This window comes from Eleginops maclovinus, chromosome 18, assembly GCF_036324505.1.
Source record: "Eleginops maclovinus isolate JMC-PN-2008 ecotype Puerto Natales chromosome 18, JC_Emac_rtc_rv5, whole genome shotgun sequence".
Classification (NCBI taxonomy): domain Eukaryota; kingdom Metazoa; phylum Chordata; class Actinopteri; order Perciformes; family Eleginopidae; genus Eleginops; species Eleginops maclovinus.
This window is the reverse complement of record NC_086366.1, coordinates 2,130,927-2,143,426: the sequence shown is the minus strand read 5'-3', so window position 1 is coordinate 2,143,426 and position 12,500 is coordinate 2,130,927. Positions and strand designations below refer to the sequence as shown.

At 43.2% G+C, this 12,500-nt stretch overlaps 1 protein-coding gene across 1 annotated transcript in view; it reads right to left on the bottom strand.

Moving 5' to 3' along the window:
• chrd (chordin) overlaps window positions 1-12,500 on the bottom strand; it is a 20,834-nt gene that overhangs the window by 603 nt on the left and 7,731 nt on the right. The window contains exons 7-21 of the mRNA XM_063907862.1: window positions 12,136-12,277; window positions 11,825-11,962; window positions 11,404-11,486; window positions 8,762-8,909; window positions 7,183-7,289; window positions 6,241-6,520; window positions 5,811-6,052; window positions 5,302-5,415; window positions 4,562-4,753; window positions 3,939-4,032; window positions 3,762-3,818; window positions 3,516-3,619; window positions 2,450-2,713; window positions 2,244-2,337; window positions 1-1,390 (exon numbers count right to left, since the gene is read on the bottom strand). The exon at window positions 1-1,390 is cut by the window's left edge and continues 603 nt beyond it. Of these exons, the coding sequence (XP_063763932.1) occupies window positions 1,326-1,390; window positions 2,244-2,337; window positions 2,450-2,713; window positions 3,516-3,619; window positions 3,762-3,818; window positions 3,939-4,032; window positions 4,562-4,753; window positions 5,302-5,415; window positions 5,811-6,052; window positions 6,241-6,520; window positions 7,183-7,289; window positions 8,762-8,909; window positions 11,404-11,486; window positions 11,825-11,962; window positions 12,136-12,277 (2,124 nt within the window). The 3' untranslated portion in view covers window positions 1-1,325. The remainder of the gene's footprint in view (window positions 1,391-2,243; window positions 2,338-2,449; window positions 2,714-3,515; window positions 3,620-3,761; window positions 3,819-3,938; window positions 4,033-4,561; window positions 4,754-5,301; window positions 5,416-5,810; window positions 6,053-6,240; window positions 6,521-7,182; window positions 7,290-8,761; window positions 8,910-11,403; window positions 11,487-11,824; window positions 11,963-12,135; window positions 12,278-12,500) is intronic.

The window sequence follows — 12,500 nt, the reverse complement described above, 5'->3', positions numbered from 1 at the left end:
TGTACTTACTCAGCGTCTGAGGTATTTTTAACCCCCAGTCTAAGCCCAACTCCACCCTCTGCATAATTAAACAGAATTCTAATTAGTGGGTAAGAAGAGGAAATGGATTACAGAGGCTACATGACACACTGTCAGGGTTAAGGGCTGATTAAAAACACGTTAGATGTCGTTAATTGAGCTAAATCAACTCCAGAAAATGCATATTTTTATAAATTTGGTTAAAAAATGACAATATTAACACCAGCATAGGTGAGTTTAACCACAGTGGAGTCATATCATTTAGCCTACAGCTTTAAAATGTGTATGTTTGCACACATTCTTCAACTAAACAGATGTGATCTAAGTAACTACAGTGGAAAATGAACCCACTCTGTTAGTGTACTGATGCTTTAAATAATGACTTCGTTTTTAAGGTTTGTTTTAACTTCTCTACTCTAAACACACGCTATATGTGTGTTAGTACTGTAACATTACTGTCATGCTGTTATTTTTAAAATAAGAAGCATATTTTAATCATTTTTAGCCCTATTTGGAACAAGGGGGAACATTGCCTCGTGTGGCCAATGTTAGTATTACAACAACAAACGCCTTTCTTTAAAATGTGTGTTGTTTAATTCACTTATATTTCTTCCCCCAGCAAAACATGTTTTCTTTTCTTTTAACTGACATAAGAAGATTAAAATGATTATAATTTAAATCAAAACAATTGAGATCAGACTTCTTGGCCTCTCAGGGCTTCCGTAGATTTTAACCCTGCTTTGCCATCAAGGACTTTTTCTGTGTTTCTCCATCTTTGGTTTGTCTTTTTCTTTACTGGTAGAAAACACACACACACACACACACACACACACACACACACACACACACACACACACACACACACACACACACACACACACACACACACACACACGTACACATTCACACATATTTAAGCATCCTCTCCATCCCGTGAGAGAGGCTGTATGGCTGGACTTCGAAGAGAAGCCCTGTCAATGGTCCTACCGAGGTCGGACTCCGGAAACGAAGCTGAGAACCCCAGCTGTGTTTTATTTTATAAAAAACAAAAACCGAGCGAAAAGAAAATTCCAGCAAAAATGCAAGGCAGGAAAGGTGTGTAAAGTCTGGCTGCTCCTCTTCGTAGCTTCATCCCTTCATTAAAGAGTCTTTGGAACTTTTCTTAATATTATTATCTCTGCTGTTCTCTGTTCAATACAATCCTGAAGCTGATAACAGGGTGGGTGTAGGGAGAGGAGGGGGGAGGCCCAGTGTGCAGCTCTGGGTTCGGGTCCATCAGTGGGGGTGATGGGGGGAGGAATGACAGATCAGTGTCTCCAGCTTCGCCTTTTGTCCGGAGCTTTTGTCACTAGGGCTTCTTCCTCTTTGGAGTCTGGGAAGAACAACAAAATATATATTTAGGACACAAGTAGTTTTTACGTTCATGCAGATTAAATAAAACTTTAGCTTTCAAACACGACCTTTTAGACACACAAGGCTTCGTCTAACTCAAAAACTAAAGACACATTTTGGTGCTTGTCGTTGCATTCAGATTCCCCGGATTATCTGCAGAGGTCTCCTCCTCTCAGGTGTCATGTGATGGAAACTAGTAAAAATACATTCAATAAAACAGTTTCAAGTAGAAAATCTGTGTTATTTTTGGAGCTGGGGATGTCAGAGAGTGGATTTGAGCCAAATTTCAACTAATATTTACTCATCTCACAACTCCTAAACCTCCTGAATGTCTCTTGACAGAAGCCAAATTATCCCAGTAGTCTCCTCCTCTTTGAAATAACCAAACTGGGAGATTAAAACCAGTAAGAACACTACAGGTGTACAGTAAAGTAATAAAACACACACATTTCTATTTTATTTGATCTTCTTGAGTTAATCTAAATATGTTTTGGTTATTGGACATTTCAATGTATTTTCTTCTGATTATATGAATACTTGTTCTTTATTTGACTCATGTCAGCTCAGCTTGTTTCTCTGATAAGACGTCTAATGACTCAAATCCTTCGTCAGAAATAAAAAACACCAAGATCTCAAAGTTTATAGTAGGAATGTGGCTCTGAACTGGACCACAAGTGCATTTATTAAAGCTTACTCAAAGGAGATACAACTGATTGACTTAGGTGTGTGTGTGTGTGTGTGTGTGTGTGTGTGTGTGTGTGTGTGTGTGTGTGTGTGTGTGTGTGTGTGTGTGTGTGTGTGTGTGTGTGTGTGTGTGTGTGTTTGATGCTCACCGAGGCACTCAGGACAGCAGACCCCCTCCTTGCGGCTGACGTTGGTGCAGCTCAGAGCGGGACACTGCTTCCTCTGACATTTGGTCACGCCGTGCTGTGGACCACAGAGGAGAGGGAGGGGGGGGGGGGGGTCAGAGACATTCTCAGCACCAACAACTGCACCCATAATACTTCAGTCTTTATTTCCCATTAGCCCCAGTACTCACGTCACACCAGCAGTTGATGCACTTCATCTCCCCCACCAGCGGGACCCAGGGGTGCCAGTTGTCGCTGTTCTGGTAAAAGCTCTTCCCGAACTTGCAGTGCCGGGGGCCGTCGGCCTGCATCATGTCGCTGTGCTCCAGGCCCGGGGTGGTGCGCTCCTCCTCCGGACACTCCTTGCAGCAGTCCGAGGGGTTCCTCCGCACGGGGTGGGAGCAGCTGAGCAGCGGACACGTCACCTTCTCACAGTGCACCTCTCCGGAAGAGCCCTGGGGGGGAAGCATAGCGTTAGCAACATGCTAGCAACTTCTGCTTATTCTACATTATTAGTCTTTCCTTAGTGGAAAAATGCCGTCATCAGCAGCCTTTAAAAGTGTGCAATTCATGCCAAACATCATCAAAGACATGCTATAAGTTGTAGTACAGTGCACACATTTTAATTTAGCTTCTTAAGTTAATCTAAATATATTTATTTTAATTGAATTTCTTATGTTTATATGAATATTATTTCAGTTGTATTTGATTTTAGTTTGCACTGGCTATTTAACTTCTTATGTATTTATCAAAAATCTTATTCTATTTTATATATTTTTTTATTGGATATGAATATTTATTCTTTATTTTATTTTGTTTTATCTTTTTATTGACCATTTTATTAAACTTCTCATTTTATTTTATTTTATAATTGTATCCACATTTTACTTAAATAAATAATAACATATTTTTTTTATTGGACTTTTTAATTTATTTTCTTATGTTTATATTAATATTTTTTCATGTAAAATAAATCTTTTTATTGGACTTTTTTCTTGAACTCATATTTAAATGAATTATTATATATGCCACTTTTTTTATTGGACACTACCCTTTCACAAACATTTTTATTTAATTATTTTATACAACAACCGTCACAAAACCCAATTCCTACATGGCTAATTAAAGTTATTTCACTGTGTTGATTGACTGATTCCTGCCTTGGCGTCTTTACAGTACAAGATAAATGGTGCATTCAGGGACCCTGGAAAGTAAATCCCTCCAGATGTGAGTGTGTGTTTATCCATGTGTATTTACCTTGCAAGTGCAGACGGCACATTTAATATATCCAAAGGGCGGCACGAAGGGATGCCATGTTGTTCCTGGAGCGTGCATCTTCTGGTCTCCTTCAAAGTAACAACCTGACAGGAGGAGAGGAAACACGGTTAGAGTCAGGAAGAAAAGCCTGTTTATTTTTAACTTTAGAGGGAGAAATGCATCGGGCAAAAGACGCAGTACAAGAGACTTCAGAGGAGAACCAGAAAGAGACGGAGGTAGACCGACCTTCTGGATGTTCCTCCACCTTGTCAGGAACCTTCACGTCTTTGGGCTCTTTGCTCTCTGAACAGGAAGAAGAAATAAGAAGAGTTAGCCTTCAACATCTGTGGTAAATCACCCCATGTTTGGCAGCGTCTCAACCACTACAAACATCAGACTCCACATATATCCTTTCTGTCTCACCGTCACAGATGGGGCAGCACGCGTCCTCGGGCTGGATGGTTTTGGAGCAGGTCAACACCGGGCAGATGACGGGATCACAGATGACCGTTCGCTTCTGCAGAAAAAAAACAACAACACCAGGATTCAGTTTAATGTGAGAGGTGAGAGGACAAACAACATCCAGAGGTAAACAAAGACTGCAAACAAATGCATTTGGTTTTAGTGACAAATATATGCATCCTAATCAAAGCACCAGAACTAGGATCCAGAGAATCTTTCTGATTGGTTGAGAACGATAAACAGGGTCGCCATTTTCCATATATCTTAGCAATGTGAGATTTTGATCAAAGCTAAAAGCTGTTAATATATCTAACTTTACATAGTTTGAAGTGTTTTCAGGTCAAAAAGTAAGTATTTAGATGCCCAATATGTGGTAAATGTATCCAAATAACGCATGTATTTCAATAGTCTTGCAACATTTTCACTTTTAAACCGGCATGGTTAAAGACAAGGCGTGCAAACCGACGTGTAAAACACCTCTCTGATGCAGGATTTCTTCTTCTAACCGAGTGTTTTTAGACTGTATTGCTTCGTTTACTCAGGAAAAAGCTCGGAGTCCTTCCTCCACCTGTGTGTGTGTTTACCTGGCAGCTGCAGGAGAAGCACTTGTCGTAGTTGGGGGTCCAGCGGGAGCCGTGGGCCTGGTGCTGGTTCTCGAAGAAGCAGGTGTGGGGGTCTTTCTTCAGCTCCTCGGGGTCCTTCACAAACAGGTCATCAAACTCCGAGTCCTCCACCTCCCCCCGCGTCCCGAACTCACAGTTGTTCTGCACATGGACCTGCAGAGATAAAAAGGGAGGAGAGAGGGAGAGAGAGAGGTGGAGAGAGAGGGAGAGAGAGAGGGAGAGAGAGAGGGAAGCTGGTTAGGACTTTTGTTGGTCACACCTGACTTATTAAGGCTGCTCTCACACTGACTTTCTAACTGTTCCTGCAGGGAGCAGATGGTGTTTATGTGGGTTTGCTATTAAAACAGCTGGACATTTATGTGTGTGTGTGTGTGTGTGTGTGTGTGTGTGTGTGTGTGTGTGCGTGTGTGTGTGTGTGTGTGTGTGTGTGTGTGTGTGTGTGTGTGTGTGTGTGTGTGTGTTGCGTGTGTGTGTTGTTATTGTAAATTAGCGTAAAATAGCTCTTTAACCTCCACACCTGCAAAAGCTGCAAATAGGTGTGTGTGTAATTGTCCCTCTGAATCCAAATACAACCTTTACTTTAAAAAGTGTCCACCACCCACCTGCCATTAAGATTGTGAGTGTGTGTGTGTGTGTGTGTGTGTGTGTGTGTGTGTGTGTGTGTGTGTGTGAGGGTGTGTTTTTTAGCTTTCGGTACGTACCCGTCCTCGTATCTCTCCTCTTGGATTGGTCTTGGTGCTGACCTGGATGAAGGCGGTGCCCTGGTCCAGGTGCTGCAGCAGCTCAACGCTGATGTCCTTCAAAACGCCCTGAGCCTGCAGGAGAGGAGAGAGACATGTATTTAGAAAATATAAAATAAAGTAGATAAAACTATTTAGATAAACTTAGGAAGTTCAAATAAAAATACTCAATAAAACGATCAAATGAAGTATTCATATAAATATTAGAAGCTAGAGTAAAAAATCACAATAAAAAGGCCCTCTCTAAAAAGTAAATTCACTTATATACTCAAGGTGTTAAATCAAAAGTCGGCAATAAAAAATAAAATAAACTAAATTAAATCTATAAAAAATAGGAGTTGAAGCAAAAATGTGCAAAAAATTACATTTAAATATTTAAACAAACATAAGAAGTAAAACATGCGCACAATGTTCAGTATTTGGCAACAATAATTTGCTAAAGTATAAGTTATAATACAAAGTGTGTGTACCTGAGAGCCGTAGAAGCCGGTCAGCAGCCTCTTGTGCGTCGTGCTGCTGTCGTCCAGCTCCCCGATCTCTGCGAGTCCGTGCAGGTGAGCGTTCACCGTCAGGTCGTCCATCCGGCTCAGCCCCGTCACCACGATCTCATAGTGCAGGTGGCACTGCCTGTCCACCGACACCCAGGCGTGACCCGACGCCCCCGTCCTCACCGGGGGGGAAACAAAGTGACCTGCCAGAGGGGTGGGAAGCTCTGGAAGAAGAGAGAGGAAACGGTCAATGAAGAAGAAGAAGAAGAAGAAGAAGAAGAAGAAGAAGAAGAAGAAGAAGAAGAAGAAGAAGAAGAAGAAGAAGAAGAAGAAGAAGAAGAACAAGAACAAGAACAAGAACAAGAACAAGAAGAACACGGAGCATTAACTGGACCTCCTCCCCCCTGCTCACCGTGTCTGGGAGCCTCCAGCCCGCTGTACAGCAGGGCCCGGATCTGGCCCCGCAGCTCCCCCTCCTGGCTGTGGGCGGTGGCCACGTTGATGAACAGCTCGTTCTGCAGCAGCATGTGGATGTGCCGGGCCTCCAGCCGGCTCCAGCTGCCCTCGGCCCGGCCTGTGTTCTTGTCGTACTCCGGCGTCAGGTCGTACAGGACCGAGCGCTTGTTCCGGCGCCGAGGCTTCAGCTCGATGGTGAGGCCCAGGAACTCACTGGAGAGGCCCGCCACCTGGACCTGGAGGGGGGGGTGGAACGGTTAGAGGTCACTAAGGAATGTTTGGTTGAGGGAAACCGAGCGAACATTTAGACTCCAGTCTGATTTATTTTGGGGGAAAAGTTCTTTATTAATTATATTAAAGATTTGGATTTAACTAATGTTGAACACCTTTTCTTTTAAATGTAAAAATTGGAATATTTGTAAGTAAAAATACTCCTAGTGTTTATTATCCAACTATGACATTTTCCAGCCCTTTGTTTTTACTCTTGAGTTTGGTTTTATTTTTGGTTGACCTTTACCTGTTGTTTTTGTCGTGATTCCTTAGAGAAAAGTGCACATTTTAGGCAATAAAAAGCTATTTTTTAATGAAAAATTAAATATTAACCTCTAGAATTTTAAGAAATGGGACTAAAAATCATATTAAATAATTTGGAAAAAACACATTATTTTTTTACTGTGTGTTTTGTCACAGTTTATTACAATAAAAAAAGACTATTGAAAGTATAGAGTTACTTTTCCATTAAAGAGGCACTGGAATATTTAGACAATGTGATGAAATATATATTTCTGAATGTTTTTAAATAAAAAAGTTACATTTTTTGCATAAATCTGTAACCTCCACGTTATATAAATCCATACACTAACTCAGAATGCCTTCTCTCTGAAGGACAGATCCATACCTGGTAGTCCAGCGTGCCGTTATCGTGCAGGTTAAAGATGGCCGACCCCACGCCTCCCGTCTTCCCCGGGGTCAGAGCGTCGCCGCTGGACATCACGCTCTGAATCGCTGCAAACCAAAAGAAAACACACAGATCAATATAAGAGAAATCTACTTTGGAGCGAGCTCCGGTTCAAATTACGTATTGCTTCTCCCCGTGGAGTTCCCCCCCCCCCACCTCCCTCCTGCTCTGTAGTAGCATGCGAGATGAGGCAATGATTCCTGTCATGTTAACATTTGGGGAGGCATCGCATTCCCTCACGTTCTGCAGCCACAGCCACATCATCCCTTCACCCTGAAACCCATCATTGAGCGGACAGACTCAATCGAACCACTAATCGGGAGGCGTTTCCTCTCCAGCAGAAGCATGCATGTTGCTACACACACACACACACACACACACACACACACACAGGAGAAGAAAAACCCACCCAAGGTTAAGTCGTGCTATGAGGTAACCCTTGCTGAATGCAGCAGGCTTAAAAAAGATTGAGCCGAGAGAGGAAAAGAGGGGAATGAGAAACAGAGAAAGATTCTGGAATTGTCCTGAAGACAGAAAGAGGGAGAGAGAGAGAGAGAGAGAGAGAGAGAGAGAGAGAGAGAGAGTGTGTTGGTCTGAATTCTTCACACATAACGTCAAGCTGTTAATCACGGCGCAATGACCTCGCCGTGTTAAACTTGGAAAAACACACACATCTTGTACATGTGTGTGTGCTCGGTCTCGCGTGTGTGGAGACAATGAAAGTGTCCTTCAAAGCGCCGATCGAGACACCTTGATGTGCAAGTATGCATCCCAGCGCAGGACCATGTGTGTGTGTGTGCACGCTTTAACGGCCTCACACAGCCTTCCCAGAACCCTCTCTGTTCTCTTTGTGTCTCTCTGGTGCATACACACAGTGTTGGTGGGCCACCAAACACATCTAGAAAGCATCGATAAGACTTGAGAGGATAAGTATTTACAGAGGACGATGGGAAGAGACACACAGATGGGCTCGCTCAGATCAACAACTACTCGATTGTTTGTTTCCTCCGCAGTGTTTGATGCCACCTCCAGGGTTTGATGCACACGGTTCCCATACTCTTTCCCATCGTACAGAAACAATACAATATTTCCACGTAGCTTTTGAACTGAACTTACACCACTTCGACACTTACTTTAGTACTCAAGTATCGCAATTTCTTCTGTTATTTAACCAAAAATTAGACGTTCTGGACAAAAAGCCTTTTACTTCAACATAAATTCCGACTTATTTATCGCCTAACTTTGCCAATTTCATGGATTTTTTAACCCAATCATTGAGTATCTGTCACGTTACTTCTGAGATGAGTTGACACCACTTCTGAGATGAGTTGACACCACTTCTGTAGATGTGAAAACCATAACCTCTACCTGAACATAACCAAACTATTTCCACATCAAGGCGAAAAAGGTCTCTCATCATCGGACAGAAAAGAATCAAGCTTTCGGTACGATTCGTTGCTTTATCGGAAAACAGACATGATATGAAATGTGTCTCCTCAGGTGTTTGATCGTCACTTACTGTCACATGATTTCCTGCCGGTGATGAAGCCGGAGATCTGTCGGGGGTCCTGACCGTCGGTTGCCACGGCAATCTCCAGCTGACCGCGGGACAACCAGAAGAGCTCGCGGCTGTTCAGCTCGGTCAGCACCTCCGCGAAGTCCGGATCCTGCACAGAGAGGGAAACCGTTAGCTTCAGTTGCTATCCATGGCTAACCAAATTGTACGACGTCTAAAAAGCATGGTGCTGGTTTTCGCCAATTAATCAATTAACCAATTAACCAATTAAACGTGCACTTAGCAGACAGAGGTTTGCTTCAACTGAGCGTCCTGGAGACTAAATATGAAAGCAGTTTGCTCGGCTATCCTCATGAGATAAGATAAGGCTTTATTAATCCCAGTAGGGGAATTTGGACAAAAATGAGGGTTATAATAATAAATAATAAATGAAAGAAAACATCTGAACGTCTTAAATGCGAGAGGCAGTCTGAAATTATTTTAAAAAGATAGATATAAAACAAATATTTTGATTTAAAGTTCTATAAATAATAGAAAATTCAGACAATATGATTAAAAAATATTGAATAAAATCCTAATTCCCACGTCTCAACATTATAAATACTTCTGCATGAGTAAGGCCTCATCGTGGGCTTCAATCCCTTTCAAGACTTTAAGGATCTGTGGGAACCAATGAGAAGGTCTTATCGTGGAGATCTTGATAACATCGAGACGCCAAAACACAGACCGGTGACACGTTCCCAACTAAAGACATGCATCCCAAACAGAGATGAGATCAGCCGGGAGAGGAACTGATCCCAGAACAGTGAAGGCTCCTCCAGATAAGATTAACTCGGCAATAACACAAAACGGTGAAGTACCGTAAAACGATTTGGAATCACGAGCGCACACTTCGACCTGAGGCAGAAACATGGCACGCATTGCTTTAACACGTTTCATATTGAGTTTAATTTCAGGCAGGCTGCAGGGCTGGGGGCTGGGGGGTGGGGGGTGGGAGGTGGGGGTTTGTAACAGGACAGATGTACGAGCGTGTTGAAGACATGTTACTTTTATGACTTCAGGGCCCGGGTTCAATATAAATATACATGTGCCGTAAATCCACAGAGCGAGGAGCCAACACGGAGCAGAGGGGAGGAGAGGGGGAGAGGAGGAGAGGGGATGGATGGAATAATGAGAGGGGAGGAAGGTGCAAAGGGATGAATGGAGGTCTGGTGTAAATCAGGCAGAGCAATAACACTGTCAGAGTCACTGAGGAGGTAAAAAACGCCTTTTGAAGACCTGTCTTTGACATGGAGTAATGCGGGAAGGTACTTGTACTTGTATTCATACAGTAGTGGAAGAGGTACTCGGATACTTCACATAATTACAAGTACAAATTTACAGAGGTATTACCAGCCAAATGTACTTTACGCACCAGAAGTAGAAGTACAGAGTATGTTGCTCCTTTCCTGATATTATATTATCATTTCTAGATATTCTTTAAGAAATACTGGGCATATAAGTATTAAAGTACTCCAGCATATCATATCAACCTATCAGGTGTGTGTATTGTGAAGTATTAGTAGTGACTTTCAGTGTTTAATGAATGTAGTAAAGTAAAAAGTATATGGAAATACTCAAATGAAGTACAGCTAAGCCAACAAGTACTTGTAAATACTTGTAACTAACTACTCAAATTCATATTTAGAGAAGTAAAAGTTGCTTAAAGTGAGTACAAGTATGTCAAAGGAGTACTTATTGATGTACTTCCACCTCTGTATTTATAGAGAGGTTGCTCAGCTGAAATGAGTCGGCGGTTTTAGCGTTAGCATCTAGCTCGAGGACTCTGAGGGCTCGACTCTCTTCCATCTTCTTCACGGACAATATCCTTCAATTAGAAACAGACCGGCCTTTCATCACTCCTCCTCCTCCTCCTCCTCTTCCTCCTCTTCCTCCCTTTATCCATCCTAGCCCACAGACCGCTAACCACTGACATGTGTGAGGAGTATGTTCAGAGTGTGTGTTTGCAGTGTGTGAAGAGTGTGTGTGAGGAGTGTGTTTGCAGTGAGCATCTCTCTCATCCCCTGCTCACATCTGTATCCTGCAAACACGTCCTCTCTCACACACTTTCTCTCCTCTCCTGTCTCCCCCCCCTCACTCTCATTCGGGCTCGTTAGCTGGGATCAGAGCGCGGGGATGTGGCGGCAAAACCACATCCGTCTCGGAGGGGGGGAGTGTGTTGATGGGTGTCGCACGCTCCCATCATCCCCTGCATTCATCCGTCAACACTTGTCCCAACGAAACACTCCTTGCATGCTTCATACTGGGAGCTCATTTCAAACCATTTGCACGAAACCATTTATATTATTCAGACAAGTAACAGATTTATGATACAGCACTTTTATGCTTCTTTACTGTCCTGCTTATGTCTACTGTTTCAATTAAATGACCTCCACTGTATATATTGATTTGTTTTGGCTGGATGACCATGAAGAGTTTGAGTTGTGCTGCAGGATATTTGGTCCAAGGCCGAGCAATAAAACTGCAACTGTTTTTAGTGTCTTGTAAATCCAACAGGGGTTTGGCACTTTGTTTGCGTGACAGGAAATGAAAGGAAATCAATTTCTGTCGTTCAGCCCATTGCACCCTGATGTGCTGTTACTCACGTGAGAGGTGATGTTGGCTCGGATCTCTCTCAGGACGTGTTGCCGGTACACCAGCTGGACTCGGATCGGCACCAGCACGGGCTCTGAGGAGACAGATTTAGCAAGGTTAGAGCACTGGGCTTTTAGACTTTCTGAAGCCTCATGAGGTCACGTGACGACCCATAAAGCACGTCCAACTCTGGTTGATTTTCCAGAAAAAACAAACATATCCAACATCCAAATGGACTTCAAACAAGGTGCCAAACATGACCCTAACCCTAACCCTCTACTATAGAATAAAGCATCCAATAAATCGTCGTATGGGGTCGGAAAACTCAAACCCACCAGTGTGTCGTCCATTTAAGCGGACTACTCGATCTCTAAGTGTTTGGTTGAATAGCTCCTGGAAAGCTCAGTTTGGACGCTTCTTCCTGCTCCTCACCTTTGTCTTTGTGCTTGATGAGGCCCTGAAGGATGAGGATGAAGTGCAGGTTGTTCTCGGTGTCGCTCAGCGTCAGCATGGCCAGGCCGCCCATCCCCGAGCCGTCCTCCTCCGACGTCAGCGTGGAGCTGAACGTCTCTGTGAACACACACCGTGGTGAGTATCACTTCTATACACACACTCCTCTTGTTTACGCTACATTAATCCATGCAAAGCTTTATGAGGTCACATGAGAGCATATACAAGTCCTCGGCTTTGTAAATATTGGGTTTACAGAGTGATGCAACACAAAGACAAGAACTCTGACGCACCGGCAAACAGCGCCCGGTGTTTGATGATCTTCCCTTCCACCTCGTCCTGTCCGCCGGTCGCCGTGCTCATGCCGATCCGCATCTGCTCCGTCTGCAGCTGACGCATCAGGGGCTTCCCCAGGTTCTTCCATACGCCGCAGATCTACACACATGAAGAAGAGAAACATAAATACAGAAACACAGATGCAGAAGAGCTGCAGAGAGGAGTGGCCGAAACAGCATCAAAATGCATTTTTAAAACATAAATAACCAACAAATAATTAATTTTCAGCCAATTATCTTCTAGATCTAGATTTACATCCAGTTTGTTCAAAGAAATGTATTTGAATGTGTTGTTTAATCTGTCCTAAACCCCAAAAATGCAC